Source organism: Notamacropus eugenii, chromosome 5 (assembly GCF_028372415.1).
Source record: "Notamacropus eugenii isolate mMacEug1 chromosome 5, mMacEug1.pri_v2, whole genome shotgun sequence".
Classification (NCBI taxonomy): domain Eukaryota; kingdom Metazoa; phylum Chordata; class Mammalia; order Diprotodontia; family Macropodidae; genus Notamacropus; species Notamacropus eugenii.
In genome coordinates this window covers 108,101,858-108,118,334 of record NC_092876.1, presented here as the reverse complement: position 1 = coordinate 108,118,334, position 16,477 = coordinate 108,101,858, and the positions used below count along the sequence as shown (strand labels likewise).

The 16,477-nt window shown below is 35.4% G+C and overlaps 2 protein-coding genes across 6 annotated transcripts in view; one reads left to right on the top strand and one right to left on the bottom strand.

Moving 5' to 3' along the window:
• The window catches only part of RB1 (RB transcriptional corepressor 1), a 182,620-nt gene that overhangs the window by 86,731 nt on the left and 79,412 nt on the right, over positions 1 to 16,477 (top strand). Inside the window, exon 18 of one of the 5 annotated variants that reach the window (XM_072610550.1) lies at positions 3,483 to 15,054. The exons of 3 other annotated variants lie outside the window; for them this stretch is intronic. In XM_072610550.1, coding sequence (XP_072466651.1) covers positions 3,483 to 3,620 — 138 coding nt within the window. In that variant the 3' untranslated portion in view covers positions 3,621 to 15,054. Of the gene's footprint in view, positions 1 to 3,467; positions 15,055 to 16,477 lie in introns of those variants that run through there. One more of the 5 variants, XM_072610549.1, reaches the window with a different exon arrangement.
• LPAR6 (lysophosphatidic acid receptor 6) lies at positions 14,060 to 15,307 on the bottom strand. Its single transcript, XM_072610560.1, has one exon. The coding sequence runs from the start codon at positions 15,305 to 15,307 to the stop codon at positions 14,270 to 14,272; it is 1,038 nt and encodes a 345-aa protein (XP_072466661.1). The 3' UTR covers positions 14,060 to 14,269.

The window sequence follows — 16,477 nt, the reverse complement described above, 5'->3', positions numbered from 1 at the left end:
GTGGGGAAGGAAGCAGGGGGTGTCATGGGTAGGAGTGGGGTTAGAATGAGTTCTGTTTTAGACATTGAATTTGAGATGCTCATGGAACTTCCACTTTGAAATGCCCAAGGAGCAGTTGATAACAGCAGAGAAACTGGGTTGTATGAATAGATCTGGGAATCTTCTGCATAGGGATGATATTAATATAAAGCCAAAGTTCTTAATCTTTGTTGTATGTTTTCTTTTCTTAAAATAATGTTTTTAAAAGCATAAAATATATATATGATTACAAATGAAACTAATGATATAGTTATAAAAATAAAAGAAAAGCCTGAGAACCCAAATTAGAGTGAGAAAAGGGGACACTGGACAGTGGGTATAACGGGAATAAAGATCCAGTAAAAGTAACTGAGAAGGAGTGATCAAACAGATAGGAAGAGAACCAGGGGAGAACAATGTTACAAAAATCGGTAGAGGAGAGAATATTTAGGAGAAAAAGGTGATAAATGTTGTAAAGTTCTATAGAATAATTGTGTTTGTCCTTCATTCTCAAAGAGGACCATGACATCAGAGAGATGGTGACATGACTTGGCAGTTGACTTTGATTTGAGCAAGGGAGGGCTTTGCAAGGTCACTAGCCTTACTTTCTCCTCCTGAGCCATCTGGATCTAGTGGCCAGATATTCATCAGGATGATTGGAGATGGCCTAGGATGTCATAGGAGACCCTATACTATAGAAGAGTAAAGACAGATAAGAATTGAGAAAAGGACATTATATTTGTCAATTTAGTGACTTTGAAGAAGACAATTTCAGTTAAATGATGAGATCTTTGCCAAATTGCAGAGGATTAAGAAGAGAGTGAGAGGAAAGAAAGTGGAGGTGCCTCATGTAGACAACTTTCTCAAGGAGTTTAACCATCAAGGGATGGAGTGGTATAAAATACTAGTGGTACTAGTATACTAGATGGTAGGATCCCCTTCCCTCTGCTGTGCTCCTTCCAACTTCCCCACTTCTGAACTAAGCTTTAGCATTTTAGGACAGGTGTAACCTAAACCAACCACCACCTACAATAATTGTGCAGGTGCCATTGGGGGAATTCTACCACTGTCCCCTGCCCTCCAGATCACTGACTATTTCATGAAGTGTCTGAGAGTTGACTCTGTGACTGAAGGTACTCAGAGCCCCACCTCCTCCCTTTTCATTTTGAATTGGAGAGTGAGTGGCCCAGGAGAAGCAGTTGTGGATGGTTTGTCATTTGATAGATATCATTACCTTAACTTTTCTCCCCAAATCCATCCCCTCTTCCAAATTTCCTGATTAATTTGAAGGGCACTCCTGTCCTTCTGGTCATTCAGGTTCTCACATTCTCCTTGTCATCTTGTCGTACTTCATATCTACATATCCAGTCATTCACCAGATCTGGTCACTTCTTTCTTTGTACCCCATATATCCCCTTCTTTCTGCTCAAACTGCCACATTCAGTCCCTCTTCACCTCTAGCCAGGACTACTGCAATATCCTCCTGACTTATGTCCCTGCCTTACGTCAACAAGCATTTATTACAACCTGCTGTGTACAAAGCACTGGATCAGGGATACAAAAGAAGGCGGTAGTTGCTGCCCTTGAACTCACAGTCTAGTGGAGGAGACAACATGCAAATAAATGATGTATAGACAAGATCTATAAACATGTAGACACACACACACACACACACACACACACACACACACACACACATGCACACAGGATAAATTGGAGATAATTCTGGAAGGTACTAGCATTAAGAGGGACCAAGAAACGCTTCTTTTAGAAGGAGCCAGGAAGCAGAGATGCGGAAGAGAATTCAAGGCTTAGAGGACAGACTGTGGAGATGCACAGAATTGGGAGATAGGATGTTTTGGACTGCAGAATATTTCAAGGGAACTGGAAAGGTAGGAGGGGGCCAGGTTATGAAGGACTTTCAACACCAGAGGATTTTATGTTTGATCCTTGAGGTCATAATTGAATGGCAGAGGGAGAAGTGACATGGTCAGACTTTTGCTTTAGGAAAATCACTTTGATAGCCAAATTAGGATGAACTGTTGTGAGGAAAGACTTGAGGTAGGGAGATCAACCAGAAGATGATTACCATAGCTTCAAATCTCTCTTTTCTCTCTTCCAGCCTCCACCTAGCTAGCTGACAAAGTGATTTTCATAAAGTACAGATGTTGTTACCCTATTTACTGAACTCCTGTGACTTCCCATCCCTTTAGGACAAAATGTTATTTCATCTTTGTCTCCTTTTTAAATTTTGGTTTTTTAAATAACGTTTGTAATTATTAGCATAGTAGTACATGCAAAAATTTGTAAATACAGCTCAAAATATTTTCACTGATCAAAGTGTATGATCAAAGCTGCTTCAATACCACCAGCTTAAAATGCCAACACATTATGTGACTTGACATGGGTCACACAGCTAATGGGTGTCAGAGACAGAATTTGAACCCAGGGCTTCTTGACTCTGAGGCAGCCCTCTATATTCATTATGCTATGCTGCTGCTTGTACGTGCTTCATGATTGTGTTGATTCATTGAACTGTGCATTGATGCCTGTGAGAATTGGTGGACATATTTTATCTCAACCATACTACTTGGATAACCAGAATACCCTATTACCTGATCGTGTCAGATAATAGTATTTACTTTAAAGCCTACACACCTCTCCCTTTTCCATGTCAAGTCCTTTACTCAAACTATTTCTACTTTTGAACCTCAAGCTATTTTCAGTGCCTCCTCCTTTATCATGCATCTTTTTCCCCCAAATTGTAACCTTCCATAATACTTCAGAATATTTTGTGACGCACCTTTGTAAAGTTGTCAGAATACACTGTACTGGGTGGAGGTAACCAGCCATCTACTCATTCATATTACATACTCCTACTCATATTAGACATGCACTGCCATTCTCTTACCACACACAACTCCACCCTGTCCTATACACTTGCCCTTTTAGTCATAAATTGGCAGAAGGAGAGTTAAGATATTCAGTATATCAGACTTTTGAGGGGATACCTTTGAGAATGATTCAAATACAAAACCTTAACCATAAACCATTTTCATTCATGTGACATTTAAGTAAATGATTGTATTTATTATTCATCATTGATAGTATATGCATGTTTTATAAAAGTATTCTATTTGGTATGTGTGTTGTCCAAATCATTCTCCTTATTTTCATGTGCTTGTCTCTTTGTTTTGCTCACTACTTTGTAACCTCCTTGAAGATAGGAATTCTAGACCTCATTTTACATGTCAGTATTTTTCCCAATTACTTAGCTATTCAATTTTTGCTTTAACTCTCTATGCCAGTTCATTTTGGTAGAACTTTAATTTTTTTCTTTGGTTCTTTGTTACTACCTAAAAGATGGGACGATATAATGGAGGAAAAAAGAGAGCCTTTCTTAACTGTTGATATTTGTGAAATGTTGGTGCTCAACTTTTCAATTACAGGATTTTATATTGCAGTACTCAGCAAGTCGCAACACAGCCTGGAAGAAAGGAGTGTTAATTTGTCATTCAAGTGCAGACAAGAAAGAAGATGTCAGTTGCAAATTAAAGCTAAGAAATATCCAACTGTACCAATTAGTGTGGTTTCTTAGTTGATCTAGTAGAACAAGGGAATATTAACAAACTTGACAAAGCATTCTAATAACTTTTTTGGGGCATAACTGTTTAAGTTTATCCTTAAATAAAATGCAACAGGTTTTGTGTATCTGCCTTTTCAAAACATTTTTAGAGGAATGAATAAGGCTGAATCTTCTGTAAAACTTGACGTCCTCTAGTTCTGTTTCTTACAAGAACTGCAGATATGTTCAAGTTGAATGTGTAGCTTTATTAATTTACTAATATGTTTTTACCATTTTTCACATTTCTCATACCTGGCCAAATACCAAAGGGTAATTTTGGAGTTTTCCTGTTAATGTTGATTTTAGTACAAGATAAGGAATTGTAAAATAGGAAACAGCTGTATTTGTGTTTGTCTTGGCCCTTCTAAAAGGAGTCAGGCTCTATTAATCCTTCTGCCTTTCTAAGATTTCTGATTCCATTAAAAATGGATTAATCAGAGTCCCTACTGGCGAAACATCTTTCTGAGATTTGCAACTTGTCAGGAAGTTCTTCTAAATCTAACCCCAAACACATCTTATTACCTTATTTTAAATTCATTTCTTCTGAGGAAAGAAAAAATGTTGTCATCATTATAACCCTTCCCAGACTTCAAGACAAATTATCTAAGGTGTTCTTTATCTTGATTATTAAATAATTATTAAATAATTAAATAATCTTTCTTTATACATAGGTTTAATTTTCTAACATTTTAGTAATTTTTGTTCTCTGGACCTGTACTTTGTTGTGTGTAACTTAAAATCCTTTTCATGGATATCCTTGAGGAAAAGAGATGTTTACTATGGTTTTCTCAGTTTATTTAGATTAAAAGCTGAAAGAACAGAGAAATGAAAAGACTTGTCCATTATTATTTGGTTAGTTGGTGGTTGAAATGAATAAAAATGAATGTATGTCTGCATCTAATGCTGTGGTCTGTCGATTAGATTTACTTGGGAAGAGATAACTTTTGAATTAATCTTATTATACTTTGTGAATTTCTTCCTAATGGAAGAATATTTGAATATCATACAGTTGAGAATCAGGGCCTAAATCTGATGGAACATACTGGTTTACACACTGTAAACCAAGGTCTATCCCAGAATAAAATTTAATAAGGTTCAGTTCAGAATGAAATAATTAGAGGCAAGCATAGGTAAATATGGGTGTCAAGGAGAGCGTGAGAGAGATATAAACATAATATTAGAGCATCCAGTAATTATTTATGAGAGATCAATCTTGTTTTTTTTCTGCAGGTAAGAAGTTACACAAATACATTATTTATGTGAGCACACCTGTATATGTGTGTGTGTGTGTGTGTTTTATAGATATATATATGTATGTGTGTAATATATATGTATATGTTTAATTTTTTTTTCCATTTCAGGTTAAGGCTCTGTTAAGCAATATGCATTTGTTGTTTTTGTTTATTCATAGAAATCTTATAAGGCCACACAATAAAAATAAAAGGTTTTTTTTTGATCTAGCAATTTGGAAAACAGTTACTTCCATTATTAACTATTGGACTTCATATTAGCCAATGTGACAAAATTTTTACCTAGTTCTGAGAATAGTATTTCAACTGTAATTAAGTTTAACATGCTTCTTTATTTTCAAGTATCCTAGGTAGGATTTGTTATTAAGGCCTTTTGTGAATTTCCTTTTGTCCCTAGGCAAAATCTTTCCTTAAGTCTAAATTTTAATTGAGTTTGAAAACTAACATTCTTTCAACAACAACAACAAAAAACCACTAGGAAATTGTTTTAAAAATTATTTCTAATATAATAGTTTAGAATATTCAACTTTTTATTAAAGTCTCAGATTTTTAAGTCATAGTAATTAATAAAATGAAGCAAAAAATTGTTATCTTGTGGAAGTAAAAATTACATTAAAGAAAATGAAGAGTGGATAGATAGCTTGACCAGAAAAAAATCCATACGGGGCGGGCCATGTTGGAGGCAAAACAGTTTTAAGGGTATTGAGGGGTACTTCTTCAAGGTTTCAAAAAAGGAGAGAAGACCACATGTATATTAAGACAGCTGAAACAAGATAACTGAGATAACTACAGGCCTATGTGCCAAATTTATTGTCTCTATAAAATCTTTATAGGAATAATCTATACACATTTATCAAAAACATCTTTGAAAATATAAAAAAAAGAATAAGATAGCTTTTGGAAATAATATTCTACAGCTGATCACAGCTTTACAATTACATATTAGAAGTGGAGATAGAGTAAATACAAGATTTAAGTCACTCTGCTTACTTTTATTGACTCTACAAAAGCATATTATTTGGTATTATAAAATGTTGCCTTAAAGATTTTCCTACAACAAAATATCTCCCATGGATATTTCAAAATCACACAAGATTTCTTGAAAAATGCAACAGAGATTGTTTAGCTACTTTATGATCAATAATATCAAATGAAGTATAAGCAGGGAGATAAATACTAGCCAAAAGATATTTGCTACTGTTCTGGAGGATGTCCAATCCAGTAGAGTCCGGATGGGAGAGTATTCCCTATATGTAGTTAAATCCTCCAGAAGCTTCTGTTTGTGAATGATCACCTTTTTGTTCTGAAACATCGGAGAGCCTCCTAATTCATGATCACTCAAAAGAGTTCAGTCCAATTAACCATATGGGAAAAACCAAATAAATGAAGAACTACTTCTCATCCAGGCTATGATAAACAGTTGAAAGGAAAGCTCATAGAGATATACATCCTGGACAGGCAGAGCAGATGTACAAGTGGGGTTCAGAATTGAATAAAAGGAGAGCAGGCTGAATTGCAGTTTAGTAACTATATAGTTCTTTAACTGACCCCAAATTTCTCCCTGATGCAAAAAAAAAAAAATCTTTTTAACACTAGTCTTCTGGTTTTATGGCTACAAATCATAACATAATCTCTAAAAAATCAGAATCATGAGTCATTGAAAGATCATTGAAGATATGCATGGTGCCCCTCAATCAGCTGCAGGATATTATGAATGAAGAACTTTGTACAAGAAGGAGCATAAAAAATATCAGATAGACAGCTTTAAAGGTCTCTTCCATATGTAGATGCGGGTCCATAAAGGAAGGGAGGACTAGCCATGCAGTGAGTGAGAGGATTAATAAGTGGACAATTCATCTACTGTATAACATCAAGAGAACTAGAGGAAGTTCTCTAGAAATTTGGATGGACCAATTGAGGAAGACTTCTGAGATAATATGGACAGGATGAGAAGAATTGATTGGGAAGGGACTTATACTACTGGAGGGAATGTATCAGTAACTTCACAGATCCAACAAAATATTGATTGCTTTGATGTATCAAAGAATTAAAAGTAATCATATGCTAGTTTATTTTTCTGCTATCAATATGACATAATACTTAATTTCTTGAAATGTTAGATTAACATGCTGAACCCAAGGAATTCTTTTCTACCTTTCATGTACAGATAATTATAACTGACATGTGGTAATTGATCCTTAATTCTCTGAACCCACATCCCTCAACTCTTCATCGCTAGTATATAACTAGAGAGCAGTCTTCCTTGTATCAAACTTCTTGTGTTCTAATTGGAACTCTTACACTATGATATTTTTGATTAGTAAAATTTGTTTTCTTTTTCAGACCTTCAGACAGATAAGTGAACCATATGTATTCACAGTAAATTAGAATTTGAATTTAAGGCTCATCCTCCATAATCTTCCATGTTTTTCTTTATATTATTTTGTGTTGGAATTAAACATTTGAAAGAAAACCTAGTAACTATTTCTGTACTTCAAGGAGATGTGATCTCATCAATATGCATAGTCCCAATATTGATATACATCATATCCCTTTACCTGTTCCACCCAGGTATGAACTAGTTTTGAACTCTCATGAGACCCTGTACTAAAGGAAAGAAGATAGAAGTCAGTTTGCTACAGCAGGGCAGGGCAGGCAGTATATCAAGCAGAAAAGGCAGCGTAAGATACCTTCATTTAAATGTGCGTGTGTGTGTGTGTGTGTGTGTGTGTGTATGTATTTCAGTCAGCAGAAATCTGCCCTCTCTCCCTCTTACTCTGTTCCCCTTCCCCAGTTGAGAACAAAACAAAAACAGAACATCTGTTAACAAATATGTATAGTGAAAACAAATTTCCTTATTGGCCATGTCCAGAAAAAAAAAATATATATATATATTATATATATATATATATATATAATATATATATATACACACACACACACACACACACACACACACACACACATATCCCATTCTGTATTCTGAGTCCTTTGCCTCTATGTTAGGAAGTAGGTAGCATGTTTCATCATTACTCTTCTAGATTCATGGTTGGTCATTACGCTGATATAGTCTCTAATTCTTCCAAAGTTGTTTGTTGATATTGAATAATTTGTTCAGGTTCTGTTCATTTCATTGTGCATCAGTTCATATAAATCTTACCAGACTTCTCTGAAACTAGCCTCTTCATCATTTCTTATAGCACAATAGTGTTCCATCATCTTTATGTATTGTAACTTGTTTAGCCATTCTCCAATTTATGGGTACCATCTCAGATTTCTATTCTTTGCCAACTCAAAAAGAGTTGTACATCCTTAGTCTGACTTTGCTTTGCTTAGGACTAATCCATCCCCTTAATCTATGCCCCCCTCTAATTCTACCTTCTCCCTTATTTCTTTGTTGCCTGGAAAATGTTTTATACCTCTTGTGCCAATCTACTAATTCCCTTTCCAGTTCTTCCTTAGTTCTCATTTCTTTTTAATTTTGTTCCCTTTGGCACTCCCTTTTCATTTATAAAGTCATTTTTACTCTTTTTAAACTCTTGCCATATTCCCCCACGCACCCCTACTCCCCCAGGAATTCTAGTTGAATCTGTGGCCAAGTTGTATTTTTCTTTGAGGCTTTGTTTGCAGATGTTTTGAAGTTATTCTCTTCTTCTAGGTTTGTGTTCTAAGCACAAATAATAACATTTTATGGTAGGATTTTGTTGTTGTTACTTGTTTTCTCAATCTTTCAGCCTACTTCCTGACTAGATGTGATGTTAAGGGCTAGGCTCAGGGCACTTCATGGGGATATTCTGGGTTGGTCCATTTGTTACTTTTATCTCAGGGACAGGTCAGCCTGAGTACCTGCAAGCTTTCTGTGCTTTCAGAGTAGTCTGATCCAGGGCACTCTATTCAGTTTTCTCCCTCTCTGAGCTCTGCAAGTTCCTGACTTAGGTTTGGTCTGTTAATAGTCTGCTGTTGGGCTCAAGACCTATCAACCCTCTAGGAAGTTCTGCTGGTTTAGAGTGACAGAATTGTATATTCTTCTATGATCTGTATTTTTACCCTAGTTATTCCTCTGAAGATTCTGCCCCCTCCCCCCCAACCTCTAACCAGGACAGTCGCCTTGAATGTTACTCAGAACTGGGTAGTTGGCAACAAATCTGCCAGATAGTACCTGTCCCCCTATTGGTGCCCCATTGTGGGTCTGGAAGTGCCCTAGTACAGATCTGGGATCTCCTGTTGTCTGAGTGCACAGCCTTTCCCTAGAGTTAAAAATTTCCATATTGCTACTGCTGGGCAAACCCCTTCTGCAATGACCATAGGCATCTATCTCCTTATGCCAGCCTCACATGGAAAAATGACTCACTGTGACTTTTACTTAGTTTTCCCCATAAGGATTCTGTCTGGTGCATTTTCTACATCTGTTTAGAAAGTTTACTGTGTACTTTTTCCTGTTAAACCACAATCTTCTGCCATTTTTACTCCATCTTCCCATAAAAACCATATTGTTGCCACTTGCTTCTGCACTTGCTTTTCTCTCTCTGTGTACTTCCTTGGGCCTGCTATGCCACAGAACACCTCCCAGGCCATTCTTCCCTGAATTTGTGATCTTGAGCTCAGTATAGTGGGTGACAAAGCTGCCAGCTTTTACATGTTCATGATGCTCATTTGACCTGGAAGAGTAATTTACCCCAGTGCACTGACTCAAATGAACACCTCCCCCTTTTAGGTCCTGATAATTTATAATATAGCAAGGGGGTGTACCAGGATTCCAAAGTGAAGTACCAGCTTCCTCTGTATCTACTCTTAGGTGTTCCCCCATATCTCTTTGGACATAGAGAAGCCAGGAGAAAAATTAAATCACTGAGTAAATGAGGGACAAATCTGTGTTTTGGAGGGATCCTTTCCTCCCTCCAAGGTGATAGTAAAGGCTGGTGAGTAATTGCTCCTGGGGGTAAAAAAACATATCTGATAAAATATATCTGTCTCTCTCCCTCTCCTCTTCTCCCGTATTGACCCTTGGTGGGGGAGGTTGGGGGGAGAGATCCCAAGTTCCAGACAACTTAAGTAAATATATTGTGGATAGCATAGTAACTACTTCTCTACATGTCTGCTTTTGGAACATTTCTTTCAAAGCCTGGGAACTCAGTAGTGGAAGAAGTATCATAAAGGAGTATAGATGAACCTGCCCTAGCTACATCTGTTGCCTGGGGATCCCAGTGGTCTTGTCTTATACCCACCCACATGTTTATACCCCCAGTCCCTAGTTGCCTTTGACTCTCATACAATCTATTAAGCACCTAATATTTACCAGGGCTGTGATAAAAATTTGTTTTCTATACTTTCTTTTAAAAAAATATCTATTTTATTGATAACCATTTCTAGGGGAAAAAAGTAGACCCAAGAGAAAGATACATTGATCTCCCTGTTAGCAATGTGCAGAACAAATTCAAGTAAGTAAGGGAAAAGTGGAAGCAAGGCAGAATTAGGGGAGTAAGGTGATAAGGGGCTAAACTAGTATGGCAGTAGTAATGGAAAAGTGACCATTAATTTGAGCATTTATTTTGTGATTTGGTACAGTAATGCTATCAAAAATTAGGATTTTCTTTCATGCTATTTTATCTCCAATTACCATATGAAGTTGAAAATTAGTTCTATCTAGCTTTATAGTTCCTTATATAGAAAACCTATATATAGTTATATATAAACCTATATAGTTCCTATATATAGAAAACTAGATTTTAAAATTTTAGGTTTGTGACTGGTCTTAGGTGAGATGACAGATATTTCTCAGATTAACTTTCTTCTACATTACCTTCAGCTTTGATTATGTCTCAAGAGTGATTGGAAATTTTGTAACTTTTCTAATATTTTTCCTATGCTTATCTCTAGACTAGAGTGGGGAACCTGAAGCCTCAAGCCCATGTGTCCTTCTAGGTCGTTGGGTATGGCCTTTTGACTGAGTCCAAGTTTTACAGAACAAATCCTTTTATTAAGGTGATTTGTTCTGTGAAGTTTGAATTTAGTCAAAAGGCTTGCACTTGAGAACCTAGAGGACCACATGTGGCCTTGAGGCTGCAAGTTTCCCACCCGTGCTCTAGAGAGTGCCATCAGTTTAGCAGTATTGTATGTTGCTAAATACGTGAACATCGTTTCTTTTTTGAAAGGGAAGAGGGGCCAGAACTGTGTTATGATGGCAGGGGAATCCCTGTCAAAACAGGCTCCGCATTTCAGAGAGCTACTTGGGGCATTAAGAGTTTGTGACTCACTCAGGATCTCACAGCTGGTTTGGGCAGAAGTGAGACTTGAAACTAACTCTATGTCTTCCTGATCAAAAGAGGCCAGGCCTCTATCATTTACAGCACAGAACATAAAAGTTTCCCAAAAGCCTAATTTAGCTCATAATATACCTGAAGCATTCATAACAATAGTTCATATTACTTTATGGATTACAGTGAAATTTCTTCCCATTGTCCCTGTCTGGGTGATGTTAATCTTAAATTTTTAGTTACTTTTTATAGTATTGTTGCTTTTGGGAAATATTAAGAATTTCAATTCAAACTAGTTGTGGCATAGTGTTGTAGAAAGACCTGGATTCAAGTCTCATCTGTGACACATACAGGGTGTCATTTTCCCAATATTCTGATATTAATGTGGCTCCATGGCTGAAAGGAATTGAAATACTCAGGGCATGTAATTTATAATAGTATAATTATCTTTCAGAGTATAAAATTACCAATAGAAAACTGAATTGTTTGTTGTTTTATTATGTCATCTTCATGTCTTGAAACCTTTCTCTTTTTCTGTTACTCAGCAAATAATCATGTAAGGCTTTTGACCCAATTATCTCCTTAGAAACGAAAGTTAAATAAAATTTTTTCAGATAATCACCAGTTTGAATTTTGCTGGAGGAAAAAGTCAGTTTCCACAATAATTTAAAAAAAAAAAAGCACCTCTAAATCTTAAAGACAAAAAATTTTGATTAATTAATTCCCCTTTTAGGAAAAGTTTTTTTAAAACATACTGACTGGTATAGTTTCAAAGTATTTGTAAATTGCTTTTTTAGGCAAAAGAATATGTTTCAAAAGTATATTTATGTTTTCTAATTTTGTTTTCCTGAAATAAGACTTTCAACAATCTTGGTCACAGTATTCTAAGAGTTGATTCTAGAGTTGACCTTACTGGTCATCTAGTTCAACTCATACTTGAAAAAAGAATCCTCACTACTAGAAAGCTGACAGATCTCATCTAGTCTTTCCTTGAACATCTCTTATGAAAGGGGAATCAACTGTTTGCTAATGTAGTTCATTACACTTTACATTAGAAACACGTTTTAAGTACAGTAACACCTTATAGGTAAAGGACCAGATTTACCTTCAAAAAACAAAACCACAAAAATGACCATAACTTAGCATAAAACATAGGATCATAGATTTAGAGTTGAAAATAATCTTTCAAATATAAATTAAAGTTGTCTAATCTAATTCCCTTATTGTACAGATGAGGAAACTGAGCGCTAGAAAAGTTAAATATTTTGTGCAGTGACATGCAGAGAATTGAGTTAGATCCTCTGACTCTAAATCTAGGGCTTTCCATAGCATCATGTTGTAAAGTGTTTGGGGAAAATAACGTATTTTAATACTTTGGTTCATCCAGTTGTAGTTTTTTTTCAATTCCTTCTCATCATTTCCCCTTTATGAAGCAGGAGTCAGGGTTTGTGCATTAAGGAAATGATTAACATGTTACGCAGTATAGTATCGCTACATGAATGTAGGAAAGTACAGTGTTTCCATCCCTCTCACTACCCTGCTTGTCTGACAGATGTTTGTTTTTGTTATCAAAAACAGTAAGGGAAGCCAGACTAATAAGCAATGAGATCAAATTTAAAAGCATTTGCTATGTAGTAAAATTAGATCCAGTATACAATAAAAAATAAAATACTTTGAAAGCTGAACTTGACAAAAAGGGCCTATATTGCCTGTGTCCCTGTAACAGGAAGCTCAAATTTTTTTAGTGACCGAAAAGTAGGTGATTTGCTTGAAGTTTTGTTCCAGCATGCACAGAACAAAACTGGCAAGAGTAACAGTTTTTAGAAAAGCTTTTGCTAGAGAGATTGGGTTTTCAAGTTAAGACTAAATCCTGTATTCTGTTTCTTTTGTTCAGTGAACTGAAAATCTGTATATCTGTTTACTAGTGGTTTGTTTTGTTGGCTTTATTTTAAAAAGTTGAACTTATACTGTACTTCATTTTATTTCACAGTGGCCCTTGAGCTAGTACTCAGTATACTTACAAATCTATAAGATTTCAAATTTTTTAAAAGTTTCTTAATATTTTCAAATATTCTTTGTAAGAGGATCATCAGCAGTCTTCCATGAGTCTTAGTACTTTTCTCTTGTATAAAATGCTTAAAATACAAACTGTGATACTAACAAAAGAATTTTACAAAGATTTTAGTTTGTAAAGAAATTTTTTTTATGCTTCTCTCCACCCAAATTTTATAGTGTTTATTCTCAATATATTTTTCCCCATAAGAAAGTATGAACCTTGTACTTTCTATCAAATTACAAAATGTGTAATTTGGCTAGGAATATTTTAAAACCACACACCACTTTTTTATATGTGAAATGAAGACAAAACCATACTACTTGATTTTAGTTTTTAGTTTCTACAATTGTAAACAAGGTTAAACCTTAAACAAGGTTTGCTTATCTTCATGCTACTAGAGAATAAATTTTGTTTAAATATCCTTGGTTAGAAACATAAAAAAACCCCTTAAAAACCACTTCACAAAAGAATCAGTTCTTTTGAATTGATTTGTGAAGAAAAACTAAACTGGTATCTAAAAGAACTATATTACTCGGTTCTATTTCCAAACTGAAATCTATTATCTTTATTAGTACTGCTTTTTTTGCCATCATTTTTCAGACCTCAGTCTCCTTTGTTCTTACGTCATTAGTTGTAATGTTATGGTAGGAGGTTATATGGCACTGGGCTATATATATATATTATTAGGTCAGATGGCCAGCATTTAAAATGTGTTAAATCATAAAATCCCTTTGGACTTTGATACTTTGATACATCTGTTGCATGAGCTAACAATAACAGCTTCCCTAAGAATATTTTAACTGTAAGAGGAGGTCATGAAACCAAAATAGCTTAGAAAAACAGATAATCAAATATAGAAGATGCCAAAACAGAATATACTTTTAATACTTAATACAGTTCTCTGTAGTTTTTTTTTTTAATGCTAAGAACTTTAGATATTTTAAAGCACTGTTCATGTTTAAATGTCTCTATGAAATGGAGAAATAGTTTATACAAGAAAACACTTTTTTCACAGTTGTGGCAGTGCTAGTCAATTAAATCCCAGCAGTCTTTAAGTTCATGTATTTTATATTGTAGATTCATTATCAAATATTTTACTTTTCAAAGTCTGCAGATTGCGCTGGATAAAATTCTCTGTTCCTTGAATTTCTGAGAATCTGGAATCACTCTTCCTGGAAGACCAGTTCTTCATTTTTATTGAATTCTGAATAGTGTCCGATGTAAAGTAGTAAATTATAGGGTCAAAACAACAGTTTGAAACTGCAATACAGAGAGTTATTGGATACATAGTCCTCACTGCAGCTTCCACTGAGCAGTTAAAAAGCATTTGTGTTCTCATAAGGGAATATAGTATCAAGTTAATGTTATATGGTACAAAACAAAAACAAAATATGATCAGATGAACAAAAATCATCTTCAGGACTTTGGTTTTGTTTAGTTTGCTTCTACTTAGAGTAACTGGCTTATTTAAAGTCTTTAACACCATACTGGAACAGGTCACATTTAAGATTAATGGAATAAAAAATCCCACTGTTTCGATGAAAATTACAATCCTTGAGAGATAGGTTTTCCACGTGGCTTCTGGAAAATTTTCAAAGCATGCTTCTACAGTCGAGTTTGGGATTGTAGAATGGGTAGACTGAAAAAAGACTGCTGGTGCACTGCCACCTATCACAGTCAGCCACACAGAAACACAAACGATTTTTGCATTTTTCTTGGTTCGGAGAGTTTTGGATCGAAATGGGTAGAGAATAGCCAAGAACCTATCTACACTGATACAGGTTAAGAACAGAATGCTTCCATACATATTTGTATAAAATAGCATGACTGAAATCTTGCAAAGCACATCTCCAAAAGGCCAGTTTTGGGTCGCAAAGTAAAAAATCCGGAAGGGTAACGTAAATACGAAAAGCAAATCCGACAGCGCCAAATTAATCATATATGTAGTCGTTTCATTTCTCATTTTGAGTGTGCATAAGAAAATGTACATGGCCACACAGTTTGAGATTAACCCCAGCACAAACACCATGCTGAACATGCACCCATACAAAGTGTACTTAAAGGAGTCATCGTAGGAACAGTTAGAACTGTTAGTGCTTACCATTATAAAGGTGCTTTAGGTTTACAATGTAGAAATCCTAGCCAGCAGCCTCCTTTTCCTCCTTTTCGTATTCAGATGATGATTACTTTATAACTTCTAATTTATTTGCAAATGTTTTGGGTCTTTGGATGGCTTCATAAGTATTTCTTTTCCCTTGGAAATCTCCAGAAGAAACATGAAATTGGACTGGAAAGTTGCAGTCGGTTTTCTCAAGAGGAAAGCATTCTTTTCTTCCAGGAGTCACTACAAAAACCGGGGATCCAGGACTGGTTTGGTTGAAAGAATCCTTTTTTTAGATAGCCGGTGAAGTCATTCTTTAGGAGCATAAATTTAAAGTAAATCGCTGTGGTTTGCCTCTGTTTAAAATCCTGTATTTCATGAATGAAACAATTTAATGAAATAAAATTTCAAAGGTGATTTAGCAAAAGAAAAGTTAAACTTTAAAAGTTACTTACAGGAGGTTTAGAATGTGAAGTTCTTTAAATATTCTCACTTGGTCTCTATCTTCTTACTCATTTTAAATAAGTTTTCCTTCTCTACCCTTCTGGCGTGCTGATCTCAGAATGTGGAAAGCAAAGCGAATTCAGAAACAATTCCCAAAAGTTGCTTGCTTCAGATGAATTGAGAAGTTTTCTTCAATCGCGTGCAGCGTGTGTGTGTGCAGGGTTTGCTTTCTCAGAACAGAAGAGGAAGGCTTACTAGGTTTGTAGTATGACATCACAGGAAGAAGAGGCTGGGTTTGGACAAAGAAGGGTTTCAACATCCAGTGCTTGCAGTTTCTTTAATCTGATAACGTGTCTGCTTGGAATGTACCTTGGAGGCTTGCAAATGGTCCCAGGCTCCCTTTAGAAGACAGTTCTTTGAAATTTTTACTCTCGGAAATGCCTTCCTAGGTGCTGGCAATGTATCTTTTGCATTTTTTTTTTTTACTTTAGAGTAATATTTTAAATTTTGAAGTAATTGCTAAAATTGAGTTAAAAACCAGTCTCCCACAATCTCAGCATAAATTTGAGAAATTCAATTTATTTTCATGTTTTCAAATGGAAATCATCAGTGAACTACTTCATTTTTCTTCAGATATGTTTTGCCAGTTCATAGCAAGGTATAGGATTTTTAATTTGCTCAATGACTGCAAACATGAAAAGTGAAAATTTAAGTTTCAGGCATAAATAA